The sequence below is a fragment of the Cetorhinus maximus genome, chromosome 9, assembly GCF_964194155.1.
Source record: "Cetorhinus maximus chromosome 9, sCetMax3.hap1.1, whole genome shotgun sequence".
NCBI classification, from domain to species: Eukaryota; Metazoa; Chordata; class Chondrichthyes; order Lamniformes; family Cetorhinidae; genus Cetorhinus; species Cetorhinus maximus.
In genome coordinates, this window is record NC_135887.1 from 37717504 (window position 1) to 37744624 (window position 27121).

Below are 27121 nucleotides of genomic sequence, written 5' to 3' on the forward strand. Positions count from 1 at the left end.
CTTTCTATTGAGGTTGGTGTTGGCTCAGTCACACTAACTAACCAAGGCAAGAAGAGTTTTGGTGAGAGAATGAATTGAGCCCTGGAGTGACACATCAACACTGGTGATATCAGTTAAAAATGGAATTTTAAAAATATTTGAACTGTTGATAATGCTGAGTCATTTCATGGCAAAATCAGATAAGAAATGCTTGTAGTTTTAAGAATACAAACATAAACTCTTTCCTCATGTGAATTTATTGGACTAGATCACAGTAATCAAACATACATTGATTATTAAGGCAGTTCAGTAAAAAAGCTGAAGCAGATTTATGGAATTCTCTTTGGATAAGAGTGCCAAGTTAGCCCCAGTAGAAACACCCAAATCACAGTCAGAAAACGCTCCTTACACAGTTACACGTCGCTGTGCATTATTTCCCAGGCTTTAAGCATGTTCACATGTGCTTTGGCTATATCATTTCCTGCATTAGTATTTTGCAAAAGCTGATTGAAATGTCAAAAACATCAAGATTGCCTTGCATGTTGTGAGATGCAGTGTTATTTTGGCCATGTGAAAGATTCAGAAACATCCCAGAATGATGTAAATATTTAGTGCCCTGAAATTTGGACACCACCACTTTCAGGGAAATGGATTCATTTCATCTGTGACCATTAACCAGGGGCTGGGGAACCAATCTATGGGTGGGAGCAATGATGAATATTGAGATGCCCAGAAGTAATACTATCTAAGTAAGGTAGTATGTATGAGTTGCTTCTAGATTATTATAAATAGCAACAACTGGGGATAGTAAGCATTCAGGAATAGGGGAGTAGTGAATAATGGGTAACAGTGTTGGGGGAAGAGTGTATTTCAGAGTATATTTAAATCTGCTTGTGGTATTGATTACCTGAGCAGAAAGTTGGAGCTAAGACTGGAGTGGATACTGCATACTATTGGCATTTTATACTCTTGGAAATAATTTGATTTCTTCCATAATAACTATGTGATATTCATGGCCACTGAATAAATAAGAGTGGCAAACAAACTGATATCTTTCTTTGAAGCCCCAGTTAACATGTTGCTTGAATCATCATGGTGACTTTCAAAATGGAAATTCCAGACCAGTATGGGCTCTTGTTATTAAGGTACGCATATCCACAAGCATCAAACCACCATCCACCATAACTAACAGCACAACAACTTCGGTAGTTATCATTATCTCTATCCTTTGTAGTAAAAGCCTGGTTATCAATCATTGCAGTGTTTGTAAGTCGGGTCAGTTGATCAGCAACATTCCCAGTAAATGGGCCAAGTCTGATAGTATACTTCCCACTCTCAGGTTCTAGGTAAAAAGAGGAATACTCTGCATATTTAAATATATTTCTGTAGTCTCTAAACTCTATTCTCAGTTTGTACCTATTCTGCTTGGTCAAAAGGTAGATGTATTCATTGCCCAGCCAGTGGTCATTCATCACATCACCAAAGCCATATTTATATGTGGTCCAGCTTTCTCTCCAGGTGATCTTGCTGCTTCTTCTGTTTCTTTGAATCACTGTCCAGCCACCATTGCGATTCATGACACAGTTGACCACAAGTAGAGGGGATCGTACAGGCTGAATGACATAAAGCCCTGAAGTTGCGTTCTTGCTCTTACGTTGAATCTCTGTGCAGTCACGTGGCACTAAAGATAAACATAATCATGTCATCAATTTTATTCCATACACTATAGTCCTACATAGATATAGGGGAGCTAGGTTTCTGGTCACTCTCAGATAATAGCAGTGTCCCTTAAATGAATAGAAAATAAAATAATCCTAACTGATCCCCTTTTCATAAGAAAAATGAAGGATGAAAAAGGCTTTTAAGCTCATTAACCATGTCATCTGGTACCCAAACTCTCTCATTTCAGTCTTGAATATATTTCTTTGCATTACTTTGTATGGGAAGCCCCTCCAAGTATTTATTCCTCTTTCTGAAAAGAAATTCATTCTCATAACTACTTTAAAACTGTTTCTCACTCATGTAAATTAATGCACTTTTACCCTCAGTACTGATTTATTGAAGTCACAATCTGTGTTTAGCTGATATGTAACATTTAATTTTTTATACCTCAATGAGTTTCCCCCTTTACTATTTGATATTTAGACTGTGGACCTCTAACCTTCCTTCACAGCGCATCCCTATTCATTGGAAGTAGGCATGTTGTTCCTCTCTGCATCCAGTTCAGCAGTTTTATTCGTTTTACTGATCTGGGACTAGAACGATAGCAGCACTAATATGAACAGCATGATTCTCGGAAGATTTGGGAACATGAGTGAGTGGTCTGAATGTTGACTTTTGCAATAATATTTCTTACGTGCTGAAATTGTTGCCACTGTAAGCAAGAGGAAGAAACCAATCTGAAAGAGGGCTCCTTTTTCCATTTTCATCATTCTCCTGGAAAGAAAATATCATTCATGAGACCGTGGTCACAGTCACTTTATAAAAGATTCAGTGACTTACAATCCACCCGTCACACTAAATAGAGTACATCAACAGCATCATTAATACATACTATCCATCCGGGACCAAGTTACTCTCCTAGTTTAATCTGACTGGTTCCACTTTTACCTAATGGTAGTCATAGCATCTCCAGCTAAAGCTTCTCTTCCAGTCGCTGTAATGTTACCTCTGCAATTTGAAATCTTATGCATGTGAAGGAAAGATCATAGATGCTCAAAGGTACAAGATCAAAAGTCCATGGCTCTACTGGTCCATTCTCACCATACTCCAGCAGAAGTGTGGCAGAGAAGGCCAAAATTTAGTTTGGGTTACATGACTTTCGACCTTGTCCCAGAGTTTCACTGGCACTGTGGTAGCAGTATCACAGTTGTTCGGAACAAGGCCATTGATGCAGTTGGGATCTGGGGTTTGAAATTCCACATCTCTAGCTGCTCAGAGAGCACGACGAGTGGCATGATAAATCCAGGCAACCAGAGCACTGAGTGGTGGATTTAGCATTCACTATGTGGGGGGTGGTGGGTGCTGCAGAATACTGTTTCTGAGGAGACCTAGCAACCATCTCCCACAGTCTAGCAGTTTCTGGTTTTTTAACCATAATGGGCCACTGTAGCATCGGTGCCCATGATTTGAATTAGAAAAATTAGGGGAACCTTCCTCTGATGCTCGAATCAGCAGCAGAAACATTCTGCTGATGTGCTTCTGGCATTATTACTGGATCATTGTCCCAATCATTTCCAGCCCCACAATGTGTTCAAATTTCTTTCAACTCTGCAACTTTCCAGCTGACTTTCTCCTGGGGTTGAAAATGTTTAAAGGTGGAAGATGCATGAACAAAAATCTTTGCTTCTATCTCACCCTCTCTACTGAACAATCTTGATGCAAGGAGATTGATGCGAGACAATTGTTCATCAGATGTTTGCTCTGTACTTGATTTGTCTTGCTGTGCAATATTCCAGTTCATATTTGTTTGTTTAGCACAGTGATGAGATTTAGTAAAGTATGGCTAACTCCTAATTTTTCCCCACAAATTTCTCCTGGCCATTGAATGAGGTTTCTTTGAATTCTATAAGATTCTGCATCTCTCTCAGTAAGCAAAAATCACTAAACTTTAGGAGGCAATCCTGAACACTGCTGGAGAAACATTTCCATCCCCGCTCACCCCGCCACCACCTAATACAGCCTTTGTGGCTATGTTTCTCTCCAACTATTATCCTCATCCCTCATTTTTACATGAATATTCATCTCATTGATTTTATATTTTCATTATTGGAATCAAAAGTACTGCCTGGCATAGTGTAGCCCTTCATCATTGGACAAATTTTATATGTCATCAAAAAATAAGCTTGATGGCTAGATCATGCACCAGTGCTTCAAAATTGAAGTAAAAACAAAGCACAGGAAATATTCAACAGATCTGGCAGTATCTGTGGATAGAGAAACAGAGTTAATATTTCTAGTTGAACAGACTATCTTCTTCAGAACTGGTGGCATCATGCTGGAGGTGGCGGAAATGGTGGAGAATGATCATTTGAATGTGGAGGCTGGTGGGGTGGAAAGTGAAGACAAAGGGAACCCAATATCGGTTCTGGGAGGGAGGGAAATGGGTGAGAACAGAAGTGCGGGAAATGCATTGGAGATGGTTGAAGGCCCTGTCAACCACGACGGGGTGGGTTGATGGGGGGGGGGAGGGGGGGTGTGGGGGGATACTCGGGCGAGGAAAAAGGAAGACACGCCAGAAGTGCGGAGGTTGTGGGAGTTAGCATCATCAGAACAAATACGACAGAGATGGAGAAACTGAATGGAGTCCTTACAGGAAACAAGGTGTGAGGAAGTGTAATCGAGGTAGCTGTGGGAGCCGGTGGGCTTATAATCAATATTAGTAGAGAGCTTATCCCCAGAAATGGAAACTGAGAAGTCAAGGAAGGGAAGGGGAGCGTTGGAAATGGACCATGTGCAGGTGATCAAAGAGCTTTAAAAACTGAACCAGGTTAATAGTGAGAAATAATTGTGGCTTATTACAGCTCACACAAATTCAGCAATCAGAAGAGTCTGTTCTCTTGAAATCATTAAGGAATGCAACTGTTTTGGTGAAAGAAAAGCTCCAATAGCCTGTTTGGACTGAAGGTGCAGCAGCATTTGCAAGGTTAGTACAAATCGGATTGCTGCACATTCCACTTAATGTTGTCAAGGTGAGATTGAGAGTCCAGCATCTAACTGATTTAAGTCATACACACCCTGACTCATTTTGTATCTATGAAACATTGGTATCTTCATTTACTTCCTTAATTGCTTACATTCTTTTTTTGTGAGCCTCCACTTCCAGTGCAGAGTCTTGCTGAATACCTTGCTGCACAAAATTGCCCTTGTAATGTTAAGGGACTTATCAGCGGTACCTCATCTACTGAGACTCTGGCACTAGTGTAGACTTGGCTTTACTCACAGTAGAGAGGCTTGCATCCCCAAGTACAGCATTGCAGAGATGTCAGAATAACACAGGATTACTTAGTCACATGGCTCTCCATACAGCAACACGCTGCTTGTAGATGTGTATTTAAACCAATATTCAGAGTTTTGCTCAGGATGTTTGTTTCATTTCTACAGTAAGTAAAGTGTTGACTCACCTGCTGGTTTGGTGGATTATATTAACATTTTAGTTTTTAATGTTTACTTTTAAAAAGACGGCTGTTTACAGATATCAGAAGCCCACGTGTTGTCAGACTGTCTGTCAAGGTGATTCCACATTGCTTGCTAAAATTCAATGCTCCATCAGACAGACCATTCATTGCCAAATTTTATATAGTACAACCAACCCATAGATTATTCTCATTTATACAAACTAGTATCCATAAACTTGAGCTCATCAAAAGCTCTGCTGCCAATATCTTAACTCACACCAAGTCTGATTCAACCATCACCCCTGTGCTTGCTGACCTACATTGGTTTATGGTCCAGCATTGCCTCAATTTTAAAATTCCCACCATTGTTTTCAGATCTCTCTATGACTTTCCCCCTCCCTATCTCAGGAACCTCCTCCACTCCTAAAACCCTCCGAGATCTCTGCACTGGTCCAACCGTGAGCTCCAAATTCCACAATGTTAATTGTTTCAGCAATGGCAGGTGTGCCTTCAGCTGCCTAAGTCTAAGCTTTAGAATTTCCTCTAGAGCTCTCTTTTCTCCTTTAAGATATTTGTAAAAACTTAGCTCTTTGGCTAAGTTTTGGTCAACTGTCCTAATATCTTCCTATATGATAGATAATTCCCTTGTTAAGCACCTGTTCCTGTTAAGGTAATATTACTATGTTAAAGGCAGTATATAAATGCAAGTTATTGTTGTTGCACTACAGATTAAATATCTCATTAGCATATACTTTGAAGTAATTAAATGCCTCATTACCATATATCCTGTATTAATTCAATATTTTGTTATGTATAACCCATTATTATTTAGTCATCTCCTTATCATATATGAAGTACCTCATTATTGTCAAAGTATAACTGTATAATGTTGCCTCTTCTATGTAAAGGAAACAAATGTGTTCACATCAACAAGCACATAACGATTCAAGATAAACCAGCAAGAAGTGTGTAGATCAAAACTGAGATCTGCCAGAACATTTCTGTAAATCCTGCACCTTGAACATAGTTTACAAACCACATGCAGGTTGGGAATGTAATGCAGGGTCGGCCCTGCTCCATTACCTTTAGATTTGTTACCCTACAGCAGATTGCAAATTACAGCTCAGAACAACAAGCAAGGCTACAGACATGGAGTTACTTACAGTGTGAACAGGATTCCAGTCAGAGAGAGGTTGGAAGACACTCTGTTTTTTAAGAGGTTGGTGATCTATATTAAAGTGATAATCATGTGACATCAAATAGAGGCGTTGACATTCCATGAACCACCTGTCAAACAGGCTTCACTAGAGCATGAGATGAATGTAATTATTTTAATAAATTTACATAAATGTAAACGGGGGAGAAGGGTATTGGAGGAAGTATAAATAGGGCAAAAGGTTAGAGGCTACTTTACTGCACCTGATTGTGGAAAGTAAAGGTGCATGAAAAGTAAATTGGAGCTGAGATTTCTGCAGGATCTTTGAACCTTGCTTTTTCTTTTGGTCATAAGTGTCTGATACATACAGAAAATTATTCACTTACTTGGAAGTCTCCAAATCTGGCTATCAAGCTTATCGAATCTCTTACCCAGTATATAATGTACTCTCTCCCTTTAAGAAGCTCATGTAAGTCCACAGAGCTTAGCTAAAGCCAAGGCCTCCGGGCCTTGAATTGTGTGCGTGGTACTGCTGGAGTTTCGCTAAAACTGTGCAGGTTATTATCACAGAGCATTGGAAAGCTTCTTCTTGATGATGCAGCAAGGACCATCTTGCATTAGGTGTTTGGTTTGCACGATCTTCTGGAACCAGTGAGAAATATCCCCACCCCCCATGACAGGTCTACCCTCCATTTCCCAGCAGTAAGCTGAGTCACATTGGCTGGTCAATCATCAGCAGTGCCTTTGAGTACTGCAGACTTGTCTGGCTCAGGTGATGGGTTACCTCGTTTGTTATGGAGGTTTGGCTTCAGTCGTTCATCCATTGTAAGCTCGTCAGTGCGGATCCTGATCCGTACTTGATCCTGAAAAGACTGTTTGCTTTCCACTGACCCCTCCCCTTTCCCTAAAGAGGGTGAACCTAGTTTTCTTTTTCCAATATTCACTTCTGGCTCAGTAAAAATAATACAAATCCCTGATTGTAGGATTGTGGCAATAAGATTTTTTTAAATTATGATCCGTAGGTTGCCAATATGGGAGTGTTAAGCTGAAATGCCAGCTAGCATTTAGCGTAAGGCACCATACTAATTGATAAAGGAGTTGAAGCCAGCATATGGAACAGCTGCCCAGAGGCTTGTTAAACAGCTGGTTGCCATTTCAAACGCCTGTCTTGTTAAAGACCCTGGTGATAGCACTTCAACTAATTCTCTCAGAAAAATACAAGAGAAAGCACCAACTGCTATACATGGCCTTTCTCAATCTCACAAACTGTAATGGCTTCTGGAGCATTTTCCTCAAACTTGGCTTCCCTCAGAAATTTGCCACCATCCTCCACGTACTCCACTGTGACATACAAGCCACGATCCTCACCAATGGGACCACCTGTCTTATTGAAGACTGGAGTTAAACAAGGCTGTATCGTTGCATCAACATTCTTCTCCATCTTCCTCACTGCAATAATGCACCTCACCTCCAGCAAACTACCCACAGGCCTGGAGCTAACTCACAGAACAGATGGGAAACTGTTCAACCTATGACACCTTCCAACCAAAATCTTCAACACTTTCCCTCCTCCATGACCCGACCCATTCCTCTTCCCCAAAGACCTCTGGGCCTCAATAGATAGCCCTCACTCAACTACCCCTTCACCCCTGAAATACCCTTGCTCCTTCTCAGCCTCTATCCAAGCTGCCAGTCTCCTGCTCCCCTCCACTGTGTCACACTTTTCCACAAAAACAACCACACCTCAGATCCAAAGGGAGAAGCCAAAGGTGCAGGCCACCTTTAAATGACATGGCATTTTAGTGGATAGCACTTCAACTAATTACTTCAGAAAATGCAATGGACAGCATCAACCTTTATGCATGGCCTTTCTCGACTTCACAGAAGTCTCTGACTCTGTCAACCGTGATGGCTTCTGGCGTATTTTCCTCAAATTTGGCTGCCCACAGAAATTTGTCACCATCCTCCGCGTACTTCACTATGACATGTAAGCCATGATCCTCATCAACGGAACCAGCACAGACCCTATCTCATTGAAGACTGGAGTCAGACAAGGCTGTATCGTCGCACCAACATTCTTCTCCATCTTCCTCACTGCAATAATGCACCTCACCTCCAGCAAACTACCCACAGGCCTGGAGCTAACTCACAGAACAGATTGGAAACTGTTCAACCTATGTCACCTTCCACCCAAGGTCTTCGGCCTATTGAAGTCCTCCATGACCTGACCCATTCCCCTTCCTTGACGACCTTTGACCCCTATAGGTGCCCCTCACCTAAACACCCCTCACCCCCGATTTACCCTTGCCCCATCTCACCCTCTGTCCAAGCTGCCAGTCTCCTGCTCCCCTCCACTGTGTCACATTTTTCCACAAAAACAACCACACCTCAGATCCAAAGGGACAAGCCAAAGGCACAGGCCACCTTTAAATGACTGTGAAACCTGTGCCACGAGTTTCTCATGTGCCATTGACTTAGTCTTGAAGGTTGGACTTAATTTGAAAAAGTCTTAAGATAATGAGAATTCATGAGATGCAAATGTATTGAAAATAAGAACCCACCACCAGATGGCATGAGGCATGATACGCTGTTGCAATGTTAACTTAAATTCTACATCTCAACCTGCCATCGGAAACTGAAATTTCTACTCTCGCTTAATTAGGACTCCCTGCCCGCCACTTTTCCTACTCTTACAGGCCCCATTAAATTCTGCTCTATTTGTGTGTCGGGATTCCAAAGGGAATCATCCAGGGGTTCCACAGGGAAACACACTTGTCCCCATTCAGTTTCCATCACATTGCGGATGACAAACAATAGCTAGTTTTCCAGCTTGAAAAACAAGCCATGATCGAACCACTGCCCGCAGAACCACACAGGATTGGACAGCCTGTGAACAAATGATATTGGGGCAGAGACCCATAGGGAACAATTTTAAACAAGCTTGCTGGATGGGGAATGCACGGGATCGGATGAAATGCTGATTTTACAACCCACCCAATATTATTCATTGACCTCATGAGAGTAAAATCAGACAGGGTGTAAAAACCAACATTTCACTCCAATCTGTTAGTTTCCCAACTGACAGGATAGGTTAAAATTGCCCCAATTGGGAGGAGTGTAAAATCAGTGTTCCACCTGATCCAGTGCGATTCCCATCCTGCGAGCTGGGTTAAAATTTCCCCCATTATGCCAGATATCTTCCCCAACATCACTGCCCTGGAATTCCCTGGGCACCCCCATAAAACACATTGGGCTGGTGGGTGGGAGTGTGTGCATAGGTACCATCTTCTATAAAACTAAATACGTGAAATAGGCAATGTTCATAAACCAATGAAAATATCCTCAGGCAATAAAGAAATGATGAGAAATATCTACCTAGATAAATAAGGTATTCGGACGAATGCAATATAATTTAATGATTCTAATCTGAAAATACCAGCAGATGTCCTAGGGTGTTTCTTGCAGGTATTTCAGGACCTCAAATGCATTTACTGAAAATGATCATATTCCATGGGACTGTAAAGTTGGCAACAGTCCACCCATTGTTAAAAAACATTGGGAGGAATTTTTCATTTTTGAAACTAAGTGCTGTGTCGTGCAGGCTTAGTGGCACATTTCCCGTAGGTTAGCATGGCAGGAATTCGTGCTCGATTTTATGGTCAGAAGCTAATTAATTATGCATAGGCGAATATCTCTCTGAATCACATCATGGGTTGGGAACTGATTCGCCCACCCCACTGTTACCTAATGGGGTCGAAAGTCCAGGCGCCATATTTAAACACAACCCCAGCACGCACATTTCACTCCCTTCAGCCAGATGTCCTTCAGGAAGCCTGTACAGATGTCTGTGCAGCAGAAGGCGGTGGTTGCACCCAGGTTTAGCCACAACTCTCTCGAGACTTTGATGAGGAGTATGCCAACACCGGGATGTCCTCTACCTGAGGGATGGCTCCAGGAAGCACACCAGCCTCACCTCTCCAACCTGGGAGGCGTTAGCAAAGCAGGTCAGTGCGGCTGGCAACTGCCCCGCAACGATACCCCGTGCAGGGAGAGGGTGAATGATCTCATCCGCTTCGCCAGGGAAAGTTAATCTTCAACTCACACCAATATCACACACTCATCATGGCATCATGCACTCAAGTACCACATTTTTCAGGGATCACACACATTAGCAGGGGCCACATATCACCACTGATTGTCTCATGGATACTTTCACATCACTACCATCTCATCTATCATGCTGCACAAACTCTATCCTCAGCCCTTTCTGAGGAGGACTCACCACACACAGAAAGCATGCACGTTTCCCAACCTCTGCTCCATCCCTTCTCATCACATTCTTTCTTTTTGTCTTCATGTAGTCCAAGCTTGCCCACAATAGGAGGGAGAAATCCCAGATGAGAGGAGGGGCAGCCAACATCACAGAGGTCACTACATTTGAGGAGGATGCCACCTAGCTGGCTGGGAAGGACAGAGGTCACTCCTGTGGGGAAGACGAGATCAGCTTCTCCCAGCAGCCTTGTAAAGAAGTAATCTGAGTTAATCATATCCTGACATTAATAGTGAGTGACATGCAATCTTGTATTCTACCTGCACATGAACTAAATATGTCTCCTCTATCTTACAGGCACCAGCAGAAGAGGATGGCCAACATAAGCACCAGCCCCCAGCTCACCTCAGGAGGAGGAAGCTGAGGAGCCATCAAGGAAGATCCATCACTGTGTTTACTTCCACCCTCCACCAGCACTGTGACACACACCTCAGTGGGTCATAGTTCTAGGTTAGGTTTGGGGTCACTTTCACAGAATCACAGAATTTAATGGCACAGAAGGAGGCCATGCAGCCCATTGTGTCTCCACTGGCTCTCCAAATTAGGCTGTATTATCTAGTGCCATTTCCCTGCCTTTTCTCCTTATCCTTGCACATTGTCTCTATTCAAATAATCATCTAATTCCCTCTTGAATGCCTCGATTGAACCAGCCTCCACCACACTTCCAGACAGTGCATTCCAGACCCTGGAGCACACTTCACTGACATGACTCCACAGCAGTCAGTAGCAGTGACAGCCAGGTCCCTGGCACTCAGAGGGCTGCTGGAGATCAGGTACCCACTGAGTCTGAGTCAGATGATGACCCTCTGCGATCGGCCATTAAGACAATGTTGGAGATGCAACGAGAGGCAACTTAAAACCTGGCAGAGATGCAAGAGTCACTCAGCAGACTAGAGCGAAGGATGGAGGAGTCTTTCTGCATTCTGTCTGACGTCATGGTTCTGACATGCAAGTGCCTTGAGGTGACCATGAGAAGGTTGGTGGCCACCTTGGAGACCTTGGTCCAGCAGGTTCTGCCAGATTTGTGCTCGGACCTGAACTCCTTTGCTATAAGCATATCCATCAGTGGCTAGGTGAGAGGGGGAGTGGGGCCCCTTGAACTCCAGGTGCCCCTTCTCCTCAAGGAATCAGGGAGGGTTCCTTGGGCACCCGCAGGGAAGAGGAGTGTCAGCCGGACACCCCAGGGGCCTCCATATAGGGCACTAAAGGGTGTCCAGCTGCTCGGAATCCCTTCTGCCTGTGACCCCTTCTACTCCAGCTGGTCAGGCCGAGGGTTGCGTATCTGCCCGAGCAGGAGACCCTAATCAGGCCGGGGCCCTCCAGACCTCGGGCCATCTAAGGGAATGTGCCAAGCTCATCGCAGACAACAAGGCATAGCAGTCAGCAGGGGGCCTCTGATGTTGATGTCAGGGCTGCACCCAGGCATAGCGTTAGGGTTAGAAAAGTTAAGAAATATTAACATCACTTCTGGGTCATGGGTGTTCAATCACTGTATCTATCATGCACTTTTGTAAATATATTTGATGTCACTGAGAATGGTTTGGCCATTTGAAGGAGACGTGCATATTCATATATTCCACCTGACCCAGTGCATTTCCCACCCTGCGAGCTAGGTTAAAATTTCCGCCATTATGCCAGATATCTTCCCCAACAACACTGCCCTGGTATTCTGGGCACCCCAATAAAACACACTGGGCTGGTGGTCGGGAGAGTGTGCAAAGATACCATCTTCTGTAAAACTAAATATGTGAAATAGGCAATGTTCATAAACACAATGAAAATATCCTCAGGCAATAAGGAAATGAGGAAAACAACTACCTAGATAGATAATGGTATGCGGAAGATTGATTTATTGATTCTATTGTGAAAATACCAGCAGATGTCCTTGGGCATTTCTTTCAGGTATTTCAGGGCCTCAAACACATTTACTGAAAATGATTGTATTCCACGGGAGTGCAAAGTTGGCAATAGTTCACCCATTGTTAAAAAAATGATGAGGTTTTGGAAAGAAATGATTGTGATAGTAGAAATATTACATGCTTATTGATGCTCAAACATGGAGGGCATCATTGGTTTTTTCTATTCATGCACGGGATGTGGGCTTTGCTAGCTAGGCCAGCATTTAATGCCCATCCCTAATTGCCCTTGAGAAGGTGGTGGTGAGCTGCCTTCGTGAGCCGCTGTAGTCCATGTGGTGTCAGTACACCCACAGTGTTAGGGAGGGAGTTCCAGGATTATGACCCAGTGACAGTGAAGGGATGGACTATATGTTTCCAAGGTAGGATGGTAGCGATCGTGGGTTTAGAAAGTACTGTACAAGGAGTCTTGGTGAATTCCTGCAGTGTATCTTGTAGATGGTACACACTGCTGCCACTGAGCACCGGTGGTGGAGTGAACGTTTGTGGATGGGGTGCCAATCAAGCAGGTTGCTTTGTCCTGGATGGTGTTCAGCTCCTTGAGTATAGTTGGAGTTGCAAGCAAGTGGAGTGCATTCCATCATACTCCTAACTTGTGCCTTGTAGATGGTGGCAGGCTTTGGGGAGTCAGGAGGCGAGTTACCCACCCCAGGATTCCTGCTCTTTGACCTGCTCTTATAGCCACAGTATTTATATGGCTATTCCAGTTCAGTTTCAGGTCAATGGTAACCCCCAGGATGTTGACACTGGGCGATTCAGCAATGGTAATGCCATTGATGTCAAGGGGTGATGGTTAGTTTTCTCTTGTTGGAGATGGTCATTGCCTGTCACTTGTGTGACGTGTATGTTACTTGACACTTGACAGCCCAAGCCTGGATATTGTCCAGGTCTTGCTGCATTTGGACATGGACTGCTTCAGTATCTGAGTCGTCGCGAATGATGCTGAAAATTGTGCAATCATCAGCGAACATCCCCACTTCTGACCTTATGATGGAAGGAAGGTCATTAATGAAACAGCTGAAGATGGTTGGGCCTAGGACGCTACCCTGAGGAACTCCTGCAGTAATGTCCTGGAACTAAGATGACTGACCTCCAACAACCACAACCATGTTCCTTTGTGCTAGGTTAGACTCCAACCACCAGATAGTTTTCCGTCTGATTCCCATTGACTTCAGTTTTGCTAGGGCTCCTTGATACCACACTTGGTCAAATGCTGCCTTGATGTAAAGGGCAGTCACTCTCACCTCACCTCTGGAGTTCAGCCGTTTTGGCCATGTTTGAACCAAAACTGTAATGAGGTCAGGAGCTGAGTGGCCTTGGCGGAACCCAAATTGTGCGTCAGTGAGCAGGTTATTGCTAAGCAAGTGCCATTCGATAGCACTGTTGATGGACCCCTTCCATTACTTTACTGATGATCAAGAGTAGACTGATAGAGCGGTAATTGTCCGGGGTGGATTTGTCCTGCTTTTTGTGTACAGGACATACCGGGGCAATTTTCCACATAGCCAGGTAGATGCCAGTGTTGTAGCTGTACTGGAACAGTTTGGCTAGAGGTGCGGCAAGTTCTGGAGCACAAGTCTTCAATACTATTGCTGGAAAATTATCAGGGCCCATTGCCTTTGCAGTATCCAGTGCCTTCAGCTGTTTCTTGATATAACGTGGAGTGAATCGAATTTGCTGAAGACTGACATCTGTGATGCTGGGGACCTCTGGAGGCCGAGATGGATCATCCTAAAGAATGTAGTAAATGCTTCAGCCTTATCTTTTGCACTGATGTGCTGGGCCCCCCCATCATTGAGGATGAGGACATTTGATATTTGTGGAGCCTCCTCCTCCAGTGAGTTGTTTAATTGTCCACCACTATTCACGACTGGATGTGGCAGGACTGCAGAGCTTAGATCTGATCTGTTGGTTGTGGGATCACTTAGCTCTGTCTATCACTTGCTGCTTACGCTGTTTGGCACAGAAGTAGTCCTGTGTTGTAGCTTCACCAGGTTGACACTTCTTTTTTAGGCATGCCTGGTGCTGCTCCTATTGAATTCAAATTCCACCATCTGCCGTTGCGGGATTCGAACTCAGGTCCCCAGAGCATTGCCCTAGTTACTCTGGATTACTAGTCCAGCGACAACACGACAACACCATCGCCTTCTCCCCTCAATTTGACTGCAGCGGAATTATTTTCAACCTTAATGGACCAGAGAGGAAGAGCTATCTAGCTTAATCCTATTTTCCTGCTCTTGGTCCATAGCCTTGTAGGCTACAACAATTCAAGTGCATATCTAAGTGATTTTTAAATGTGATGAGCATTTCTGATTCTACCACTTTTTCAGGCAAAGTCCAAACCCCTTCCGCCATCTTGGTGAAATAATTTCTTCTCGATTCCCCTCTAACCCTTTCACCAATTACTTTCAATCTGTGCCCCTGATTATTGACCTCTCTGCTAAGGGGAATGAGTCTTTTCTATTTACTCTACCCAGGTGCTTCCTAATTTATACACCTCAATTGCCCATCAGCCTCCTCACAAAGAAAACAATTCCAGCCTATGCAAACTTTCTCATAACTAATGTTCTCCGGTTCTGGCAACATCCTCATGCATTACCTTTGTACCCTCTCTGAGGGATGATCACAGCCTTCTTGTAATGTATATTCATGATATGTTATACATGTGGCCTAACTAGTATTTTAACACAGTACTAGCATAACTTCCCCGCTCTTATATTCTGAAGAAAAGTATCCCGTACTCCCTCTTAATCACATCAGCTACTTGATCTGTTACTTTCCTGGATCTTCAGACAAACACTCCAATATGCCTCTACACTTCTCCGTGTCCTACTATTTATTGTGTGTTGCCTTGTCTTATTTGCCCTCACTAAATGCATTACCTCACACCTCTCAGATTGAATTCCATCTGCAACGTTTCTGCCCACCTGAGCAGTCTATAGTTAATATCCATGCCGATTGTCCTTGATTAATCTTCTTCTAAATGATCTTTTTTTTTTAAAGCCTGCACCACCAAGGTTAGGATAATTACTCTGCCTACACCTTTCTCCCTTTTAAACAACAGTACAATGTTGGCAGTCCTCCAGTTCTCCAGCATCACACCATGTGTGTATCTGGAGAGGATTGGAAAATGGTAAAAGCTGAACATGCGTTCAACAGCAGGAAGAGCCCCCCTCCAACCCGTCGCACCTCCCAGCCCAACCACCCCCATGAATTAAATGAGTCATCAGCCACTCTTGGGGTTAGTTGCTAATTGACTTCTGGATGTTGCTAAATTAGTAGTATTTGATGATTTGTACTGCTACTTCAAGGTGAAGTCTGCATGGAGTGATGTGGCATGTGGTGTATACCTTGTTGTCACTTCAATGATTCTACTCACACCACTTGCTCTCAGTTGTTGGTGTTGTAGTTACCATCCACATAAGCTTGCAGCATGACAGGGAGAAGAAGCAAAGGCAACACAGAGGAGGATGAGCTGCTGGAAGGGGAAGGGGGCAGAGAGCTCTCAGTAGAATGCTATATCCACCAGGGTCTTCAGGGAGCACCTTGCAGGTGCTGCCTGTAAATTAAGAGAAGTACCACAGCAGCAAAGAGTTCCATTGCCTCAAAGTCCAGTTGTTGTGCGACCATTCTGAGCGCATCATGTTTGTCAATGTCCATTATCCTGAAGGAGTTACGACGCCTTTATTCTGTACCAGTTCACTGTACCAGCTGCATATGAACCACCACGAGAGACCAGAGTGTAGTTATTGGGCAATGAGGATTATCTTCTAATATCTGCTGACCAGCCTGTTCATCACTCTGGTGCATGCCATGAGAATCACGCTGCCACATGAAATGTCATCGAACAGACAAGTCCAGGAAATGAGGAGGGGGGTGGGTAGCGTTTCAGGCAAGAAAGAATTCTGATGAAAGATCATCCTGAAACATTAAGATGCTGCCCAACTTGCTGAGTACTTCCAGCATTTTTTGTATATACTATTAAAGCTAGCATCCAATATTTATACAAATTGAAAGATAGAGACTGTGGTAAAGTGAAGGACCATGTACCTTTAGGAGAATGCAAGTGGACAACTGTCCCCTGAAAAGGAGGTGTCGGAAAAACCAGTCGAGGTTGTTGAACTGCGATGTTCAACACGTCCAAAAAAGCCTCCTGAGAGACTTGATTTGTAAATAGTTATTACTGTAAATAGTTTACATGTTATTAAGTTTGTCAACTGTATTTTTTAAGTAAAAGGAGAGGGATGTGGTAAAGTGGAGTACCATGTACCTTTAAGAGAATGTAAGTGGACTAACCATGTGACAGTACTGATCAATCACTGTACAGCGCAGGCTACTGGTTAACTGTAAGTCTAGAACTGGAGGTGGTTTTGGGAGCACACAAGGATTTAGTACTCCGCCTTCTGTTGCAATAAGCAATCACAGTTTGTTCTTATGTTGGTCTATCTCTGTTATTGATAGTGAGCATCAACTAACAGGCGTGCAATTCGAGTTTACTCGACTAGTGAACTCATAGACTCAAGACAAAAAAGAGACAAAGGTGTAAGAGAAAGGTACTCGTAGAAAGGCATAAAGATGGGATTGAAGGGGTGTTTGAATGTTGCTCTTGGAGGAATGGGGGCTAAATTAAATAGTTCCTGAATTTGAGCCTGGGGGATTGAGATACGTTAATACGCCGCACCTGTGGAAGTGATACAGACAGCACAGAAACTCCATGCTGCCTTCATTTTCATAATTGAAATTAAACACACTGCTGAGTGGCTGTGTGCTTCAGCAAGGAGCCCAAGTCTGTGTGAGACTAGCACCATTTGAGACTAATCTGTATTACTTAAAGTGGTGACGGTGTATTCTGGTGGCAGCAGGGGTTGAAACTATTTGGGAAACATTTGAAGGCCTTCAGGAAGGACCTGAAATGGTGCAACAAGCAACAGAGTATGCCCCCAAGTTTTCCAATGGACAAAGGTTCACATCCCCTAGGGGCCACTGGTGAGAACAGGTGACTGTGGAGGTCACTGCCATCCATCTGGTGCCAGGGACATGGATGCAGTACCACAAAAAGTTGAATGACCTCACATAAGTGGTCAAGATCACTGAATGCATCATTCCTTGCCAAATCCTACCAGCTGTACCACCAGCCTCACAAACAGCTCTATTCAGTCATTCACTTGCCTACCAATAATCTACATCAACCATAACTCAAAACTCACATGCTTCTCCTGCCCCTCACACAGTTAGGACTGTTAGAAACTGCACACTCATATCTCACAGCTTGCCAGCTGTTGCTGGGTACATCACCCAAACACACTGCAACCCACTCACTGACACACTTTTACCTCTTTTGCAGGACAAGGTGGCCCATAATAGATCACAGTAGCAGCAAACAGGAGAGCAGGGGGAGGTGTGTGGGGCAAGCATGACTGCATGTGGTGACTCCTGGAAGAGACAGTGCTGGGGATAATTGGAGCAGTGGGGAGTGAGTCTGTGGTCAGTGATGTTGCTGAAGCCATAGAGGATGACAGTATGTTCCTGCTTTGTGCATCTTCTCAAATCCCACTTCACCCTCATCCCACAATCTGTTATGATGGGCAAGCTGAAGATTGTGCAACCATGCACCTCTTGCTTTTCCCCAGCCCTCTTCCCTTATCCCAACCCTCCCCATGTGCATTCAAACTTTCAAATACCCAAGAACTGCTTTCTGGTCAACCAGTTGTGCTGAGGCTGAAAGCCTAGTGAAAGAAGCAACCTTTGAGGAAGAAACATGGTCACTTGATCAGCTACTAGTTTAGGTACTGGCATGAATGGGCTGCAGCAAGAGCAGGAGGAAAGAATTTTGTGTGTGCCAGCTCACCAGAGGACAATGTTGCAGACAGGGTCTGCTGCAGAGGACTCAGACGAGGACTTTGTTGGGTCGGTGTACAGAAGGAGGCCGATGGGTATGCACACAGAAATGATTGGTGCATTGACAGGCCTAACACAGAGCTTCTTGTCACTGTCAAGGAGCATGGAGGAGTCTGGCTCCAACTTGGCAGAGCTTGGAGCCCATCCAATGTGAAAGTGGTAGCAGTTGCAGATCTAACTATGAAGCAGCATCTGATCCGATTTCCCAGCTTCCACTGCAGCACAAGCAGAAGTCAGGCAATGTCTGGCTGTCATGAAATCTCAGCTTGTTGCCAAGCAAGCCCACTTGGTACCATGCAGGCTCAGACTGCTGTCAGCATGGGTGCTCAAAGGGACTTTCACCGTCTCACAGAAATTCAGCAATCTGCGCTCCAATAGATTACTAGGATTGTTGAGGCCCTGCCTCAGGGGAGTGATAGTGGCTCCATGGAGCATGAGTCTGCAGTCCCCTCTCAGGATGTCCTCCCACCACTGACAGTCCACCAGTCTGCCAGCCACTCCAGGCTGTATCCGCACATGTCAAAGTGGTACAGTTCAAAGCAGGGCCTTTAAGGCCCAGTGCTGCTTAAGAACACCCTGCAAAGCCCTCTATCGTCAATAGCTTTCCACTAGCCATACTGCAGCCTGTGGAGAGGCAACGTGAAGGAGAACTAAGCTAAGCAAAGGTTCACGCAAGGCAGCCACTAAAGGAATGTACAAGGGTGATAGATTGATTATTATATGGAGTATTGGATGTGTCATTGAATAAAGTTAGTGTGGAATAGTTGTTTGTGGTATTTGTATATCAGGACTCTACCTGCAGTCTGTAGGCCTCTTAATCATCCGGTTCCAGCTCCATATCCAATTCCAACTTCTGATAAGTAATTTATTTGACAAAATTAGCAACCAAAATTGCCTCCCGCACTCAATTTTTTATCCTCACACCTCTCCAAAAGTTGCTGCCATCAACAGTCACTGGTAGCTTTCTGCTATCCCCATCAATTGGTCATTGTTCTTGTGTGTGCCAAGATGGCTTTGTAATTTCTGTCTTTTGAACATAATGTTTTCTCTTACATATTGCAACTCCTTTGCCTGCTCTGTGTACCTCTTTCTTTCTATGAGCTCTATATTTGCTATTCTAAGGTTGTTTTGCATTGACACTTGTTTAGTTAGTATTATGAGACTAGTGTTGTGAGCACACTCTCTGTTTTTGTACTGCTAAATCTGGATCTGTTATCACAGAAATGTTTATTTCGGTCTATAATTCTTGCTGCATATAAAGAGAGACAGGTTTAGTAATGAAAGGATGGGGAGCTGGCTCACAGATGTCAGCATCCTTCAACCTGAACTAAACAAATGTTGGTGTTAAAGCACCTTTAACCTTCGAACAGATGTCTTACTTTAACCATGACTCAGAATTTCCTCAGAGCTTCTTCCACTTTGACACTAGAAGTGCAAGTGTGTTACTCTCACACTACACATCTACGGACAAACAAATCCAGTTATCTTGTGAAAAGTACTTTGTTAAATGTCTCCAAAATTTAGTTGGAAACTCATTATCCTCACCAAAGACTAACAAAAAAATTCCCTTAATCTCATTTTTCAAACAAAATACCTAGAATGTCTTGAGATCTCTGACTATCTCAGAAATACATTCCCACTTGCATAATCACCACTGGCTCACCTTCTACTCCTTGTACACGTTTATCCATCCTTTGCTCAATCTTTGCACCAGAAATCACCGCCCTGTTAGTGTCGTCTTTATTAGAGAAGGAATTGCTGATAAATCACACCAGTAATTATTCCCCCTATCTCCTTTCTTATATCACTGGTTTATCCCTGTGCTGCACACTTTTGAAAGTGACTGGTCGATCCAGGAATGTAGCAACAGGATTCACTATTCAGTATCTCTATAAATGGTCATTTGTTTATAAATGAAACCATGTAGGTTGTTGCAGTGCTGTATCAGCTGCAGTAGCCTTGAATATAAGGAGAGCCTTATTAATTTGAGTAATATAATACATTTAAATTCAGATGTACATAACACACTGACCAGTTAATTTACTATATACTGACTGTCCAATACCTCCAAAGAGATTTTCACCGTCAATATGCTTCTGTTATGTTAAGGGATAGATGTGTGTTAGTACATCATTGTAATTCAATCTGTATTAACAATGGGTCAGTAAACTACACTAAAACTTGACCAGATAACGATCATGATCACTTAACTGGGCATTTTTGGGAAGTCTAAGCTTCTATAACACTCACAGTAGCTTATTGTAAAACTACCTAAAGGTTACTTCATGGTGTTACACCTCCTGTTGTGCAAGATTTTGCAACATTCTTTTCCTTTAGTTGAACAAGGAAGTTGTACTTCTTAAACAAAAACAGAAAAGCTGGAAAAACTCAACAGGTCTAACAGCATCTGTGGAGAGGAAAACAGAAGCTGTTTCTACAGATGCTGTTAGACCTGCTGAGTTTTTCCAGCAGCTTCTGTTTTGTTTCAGATTTCCAGCATCCGCAGTACTTTGCTTTTACCTTAGTTGTACTTCTTATTTTGGTTTCAATATCAAAACTTTCCTATAGAATAAGACTCTTCTATAAATGTACTACTCCATATGAACTTAAACCAGCATCAGCATTATCTTTAGAAATTCACCACAAGTTTAGGCTATTCGTGTGTGAGATACGTGAAGATTATAAAATGTATCAGGTTCTTACCAGGTTGATAATAGGGCAGATATCCACCGTAGCCTCCTTGCACAAGCCCTGAAGAAAATCAGAGTGTGAGAAATGCAGTAGTGATTAATTTGTGTCTGATTAGAAGCTTACTTTGTAAATTGATTCATCATTAATCAGAAAGGATCAGAAGCAGAGAGTAGGGATAAATGGGTCTTTTTTGGATTTGCAAGCTGTAACTAGTGGACTGCCACAGGAATCAGTGCTGGGTCCTCAACTATTTATCATCTATATCAATGACTTGGAGGAAGAGACCGAATGAATGGTAGCTAAATTTGCCGATGACACCAAGAAAGCTAGGAAATTTGGTTGTTAACAGGAGGTAGAGTGTCTTTTTTTAAATTCATTCATTGGATGTGGACATCATTGGCTAGGCCAGCATTTACAGTCCATCCCTAATTGACCTTGAGAAAGTGGTGATGAGCTTTCTTCTTGAACCGCTGCAGTTCATGTGGTGTAGGTACACCCACAGTGCTGTTAGGGACAGAGTATCAGGATTTTGACACAGCGACAGTGAAGGAGAGCAATATATTTCCAAGTCAGGATGGTGAATGGCTTGAAGGGGAACTTCCAGATGGGGGTGTTCCCATCTATCTGCTGCCCTTGTCCTTTTAGATAATGGGTTTAGAAGGTGCTGTTTAAGGAGGCTCAGTGAGTTCCTGCAGTGTATCTTGTAGATGGTACACACTGCTGCCACTGTACGTCCGAAACGGAAGGAGTGAATGTTTGTGAATGGGGTGCGAATTAAGCGGGCTGTTTTATCTTGGTGTCAACCTTCTTGAGCGTTATTAGAGCTGCACTCATCTAGGCAAGTGGGAGTATCCCATCACACTCCTAACTTGTGCCTAGTAGATGGTGAACAGACTTTGGGGAGTCAGGAGGTGAGTTACTTACTGCAGAATTCCTAGCCTTTGACCTGCTCTTGTAGCCACAGTACTTATATGGCTGGTCCAGTTCAGTTTCTGGTCAAAGGTAAGTCCCAGGATGTTGATAGTTGAGGATTCAGCGATGGTAATGCCATTGAATGTCAAGGGACGATGGTTCAATTCTCTCTTGTTAGATATGGTCATTTCTTGGCACTTGTGGCGCGTATATTACTTTCCACTTGTCAGCCCAAACCTGGATATTGTCCAGGTCTTGCTGCATTTAGACATGGACTGCTTCAGTATCTGAGGAGTTGTGAATGGTGCTTAACATTGTGCAATAATCAGCAAACATCCCCAGTTCTGACCTTATGATGGAAGGAAGGTCATTGATGAAGCAGCTGAAAATGGTTGGGCCTAGGAAACTACCCTGAGGAACTCTTGCACTGATGTCCTGGAACTGAGATGATTGACCTCCAACAACCACAACTTCCTTTGTTCTAGGTATGATTGCAACCAGTGCAGAGTTTTCCCCCTGATTCCCATTGACTCCAGTTTTGCTGGGGTTCCTTGATGCCACACTCGGTCAAATGCTGCCTTGATGTCAAGTGCAGTCATTCTCACCTCACCTCTGGAGTTCACCTCTTTTGTCCATGTTTGATCCAAGGCTATGATGAGGTCAGGAGCTGAGTGGCCCTGGCAGAACCCAAACTGGGCGTCAGTGAGCAGGCTATTGCTAAGCAAGTGCCGCTTGATAGCACTGTTGATGACCCCTGCCATTACTTTACTGATGAAGGAGAGCAGACATGGGGCAGTAATTGGCTGGGTTGGATTTGTCGAGCTTTTTGTGTACAGGACACACCTGGGCAATTTTCCACATAGCCAGGTAGATGCCAGTGTTGTAGCTGTGCTGGAACAGCTTGACTAGGGGCCCAGAAGCTCTGGAGCGCGTCTTCAGTACCAATGCTGGAATATGGTCAGGGGCCATAGCCTTTGCACTATCCAGTGCCGTCAGCTGTTTCTTAATATCACGTGGGATGAATCAAATTGGCTGAAAACTGGCATCTGTGATGCTGGAGGCCCCCGGAGGAGGCCGAAATAGATCATCCACTCGGCCCTTCTGGCTGAAGATTGTAGCAAGTGCTTCAACCTTATCTTTTGCACTGACGTGCTGGGCTCCTCCATCATTGAGGATGGGGATATTTGTGGAGCCTCCTCCTTCAGTGAGTTTTTTAATTGTCCACCACCATTCACGACTGGATGTGGCAGGACTGTAGAGCTTAGATCTGATCCGTTGGCTGTAGGGTCGCTTAGCTCTGTCTATCACTTGCTGCTTATGCTGTTTGGCACGCAAGTAGTCCTGTGTTATAGCTTCACCAGGTTGACACCTCATTTTTAGGCATGCCTGGTGCTGCTCCTGGCATACACTCCTGCACTCTTCATTGAACCAGGATTGATCCCCTGGCTTGGTGGTGATGGTAAAGTAGGAGATATGCCGGGCCATGAGGTTACAGATTGTGGTTGAATACAATTTTGCTGCTGCTGATGGCCCACAGTGCCTCATGGTTGCCCAGTCTTGAGTTGCTAGATCTGATCAAAATCTATCACATTTAGCATGGTGGCTGTGCCACACAACATGGAGGGTATCCTCAATGTGAAGACGAGACTTTGTTTCCACAGTTTCCGCCACAGGACTGTACAGTGGTTACTCCTAACGATATCGTCATGGACAGATGCATCTGCAGCATGCAGGTTGGTGAGGATGAGGTCAAGTCTGTTATTCCCTCTTGTTGGTTCCCTCACCACCTTCCTCAGGCCCAGTCTAGCAGCTATGTCATTTAGAACTTGGCCAGCTCGGTCTGTGGTGGTGCTACTGAGCCACTCTTGATGATGGACATTGAAGTCTGCCACCCAGAGTATATTCTGTGCCCTTGCCACCCTCAGTGCTTCCTCCAAGTGGTTTTCAACATGCTGATTCATCAGCAAAAGGGTGGTGGGCAGTACTTAGTAATCAGAAGGAGGTTTCTTTGCCCACTTTTGAGTCTGCAAAGGGATATAGACAGGTTGAGTGAGTGGACGAAAATTTGGCAGATGAAGTATAATGTGGGAAAATGTGAACCTGTTTGCTTTTGGCAGGAAGAATAGAAAAGCAGTATACTATTTAAATAGAGAAAGATCACAGAACTCAGTAGTACAAAGGGATCTAGCTGTCCTCGTACATGAAATGGAACTTGGCCCACAACCAGGTCAAAATAATTTTTTTAGCCAGCACGTAACAAGCCCAACAAGAGGGGGCACAATTCTAGATTTAGTGTTAGGAAATGAAGCTGGGCAAGTGGATGAAGTAGCAGTGGGGGACCATTTTGGAGATAGTGACTATAATAGTTAGATTTAGCATCATTATTGATAAGGACAAAGATAGAACTGGAGTAAAAGTTCTAAATTGGGGGAAGACAAATTTTACAAAGCTGAGAGGTGAGCTGGCAAGAGTGGATTGGATACAGCTATTAGAAGGAAAAACTGTGTCAAATCAGTGGGAGACAGTCAAAGGCGAGATTCTCTGGACACAGTGTAGACATGTCCCCACAAAGTGGAAGGGTGGTAGTGCCAAATCTAGAGCCCCCTGGTTATCCAGAGCATACAGATTAAGATAAAGCAGAAAAAGAAAGCTTATGACAGTCACAAAAGACTTAGTACTGTAGAAAGCATAGAGGAGTATAGAAAGTACAGGGGTGAAATAAAAATGGAAATTAGGAAAGCAAAGATAGGATATGAAAAAGTATTGGCAGGTAAAATCAAAGAAAATCCTAAGATGTTTTACCAGTACATTAAAAGCAAGAGAATAATGAAGGAAAAGGTAGGGCCTATCAGAGATGTACATGTAACTTGTGGGTTGATGCTGGAGATGTGGGCAGGGTCTCAGTGAGTACTTTGTCTCTGTCTTCACTAAGGAGAGGGATGATGCAGATGTTCTATTCAAAGAGGTGGAGTGTGAAATATTAGATGCAAGAAGCATAATAAGAGAGGAAGTACTGGAGGGACTGGTATCATTGAAGGTGGATAAATCACCAGGGCCAGATGGATTGTATCCCCAGCTGTTGAAGGAAGCCGGAGAGGAAATAGTGGATGCTCTGAGGATCATTTTCCAATCCTCATTAGGTACAGGTGAGGTCCCAGAGGATTGGAGGCCTGCAAACATTGTACCAATATTTAAAAAGAGTGTGATGAGTAGGCCAGAAAATTACAGACCCGTCATTCTGAGAGATAGGATAAATTGTCACTTAGAAAGGCACGGATGGATCAGGGGTAGTCAGCATGGTTTTGTTAGGGAAAGATTGTGTCTTACTAGCTTAATAGAATTTTTGGAGGAAGTAACAAGGAGGATTAATGAGGGTAGTGCAGTGGATTTTGTCTACGTGGGTTTCAGGAAGGCATTTGACAAGGTTCCACATAACGGATTGGTCAGGAAAATGAGATCTCATGGAATACAGGGGAAGATGGAAGGTTGGATCCAAAATTAGCTCAGTGACAGGAAACAAAGGGTAATGGTCGATGGGTGTTTTTGCAAATAGAAAATGCTTTCCAGCGGTGTTCCACAGGGCTCAGTGTTGGGGCCCTTGCTGTTTGTTGTGTATATTAATGATTTGGACTTAAATGTGGGAGGCATGATTGGGAAATTTACAAATGACACAAAAATTGGCCATGTAGTTGATAGTGAAGAGGATAGCTGTTGACTCCAGAATGATACCTGCTAATTACCAAGTGACGCCCTCCTTCAGCTGAGGAATCAGTGCTCCTCCATGCTGAACATCATTTGGAGGAAGCACTGATGGTGGCAAGAGCGCAGAATGTTCTCTGGGTGGGGGACTTCAATGTCCATCACCAAGAGTGGCTCAGTAGCACTGCAACTGATCGAGCTGGCCGAGTCTTAAATGACATAGCTGCTAGACTGGGTCTGTGACAGGTGGTGAAAGAACCAACAAGAGGGAAAAACATACTTGACCTCATCCTCACCAACCTGCCTGCCACAGATGCACTTGTCCATGGCAGTATCCGTAGGAGTGACCAACGCACAGTCATTGTGGAGAAGAAGTCCTGCCTTCACATTGAGGATACCCTCCATCGTGTTGTGTGGTACTACCACTGTGCTAAATGGGATAGATTTTGAACTATCTAGCAACTCAAGACTGGGCATCCATGAGACACTGTGGGCCATCAGCAGCAGCAGAATTATACTCAAACACAATCTGTAACCTCATGGCCTGGCATATCCCCCACTCTACCAGTACCATCAAGCCAGGGGATCAACCCTGGGTTCAATGAAGAGTGCCGGAGGGCATGCCAGGAGCAGCACCAGGCATACCAAAAAATGAGGTGTCAACCTGGTGAGGCTATAAAACAGGACTACTTGCATGCTAAACAGCATAAGTAGCAAGTGCTAGACAGAGCTAAGCGATCCCACAACCAACAGATCAGATCTAAGTTCTGCAATCCTGACACGTCCAGTAGTGAATGGTGGTGGACAATTAAACAACTCACTGAAGGAGGAGGCTCCACAAATATTCCCATCCTCAATGATGGAGGAGCCCAGCACAGCAGTGCATAAGGTAAGGCTGAAGGATACGCAACAATCGTCAGCCAGAAGTGCAGAGTGGATGATCCATCTTGGCCTCCTCTGGAGGTCCCCAGCATCTCTGATGCCAGTCTTCAGCAATTCGATTCACTCCACGTGATATCAAGAAATGGCTGAAGGCACCGGATACTGCAAAGGCTATGGGCCCTGACAACATTCCGGCAATAGTACTGAAGACTTGTGCTCCAGAACTTGCTGCACCCCTAGGCAAGCTGGTCCAGTACAGCTACAACGCTGGCATCTATCCAGCTATGTGGAAAATTGCCCAGGTATGTCCTGTACACAAAAAGCAGGACAAATCCAACCTCGCCAATTACCGCTCCATCAGTCTACTTTTGATCATCAGTAAAGTGATGGAAGGGGTCATCAATACTGCTATCAAGTGGCACTTGCTTAGCAATAACCTGTTCACTGATGCCCAGTTTGGGTTCTGCCAGGGCCGCTCAGCTCCTGACCTCGTTAGAGCTTTGGTTCAAACATGGACAAAAGAGCTGAACTCCCGAGGTGA

At 44.0% G+C, this 27121-nt stretch overlaps 1 protein-coding gene across 1 annotated transcript; it reads right to left on the reverse strand.

Moving 5' to 3' along the window:
* Positions 1 to 217: 217 nt before the first annotated feature.
* Positions 218 to 6280, reverse strand: LOC144684578 (fibrinogen-like protein 1-like protein). Its single transcript, XM_078548535.1, has 3 exons — positions 6260 to 6280; positions 2336 to 2415; positions 218 to 1660 (listed from the first exon to the last, which is right to left on the reverse strand). The coding sequence occupies exons 2-3, from the start codon at positions 2409 to 2411 to the stop codon at positions 1050 to 1052; spliced, it is 687 nt and encodes a 228-aa protein (XP_078404661.1). The 5' UTR covers positions 2412 to 2415; positions 6260 to 6280; the 3' UTR covers positions 218 to 1049.
* Between the last annotated feature and the right edge of the window lie 20841 nt (positions 6281 to 27121).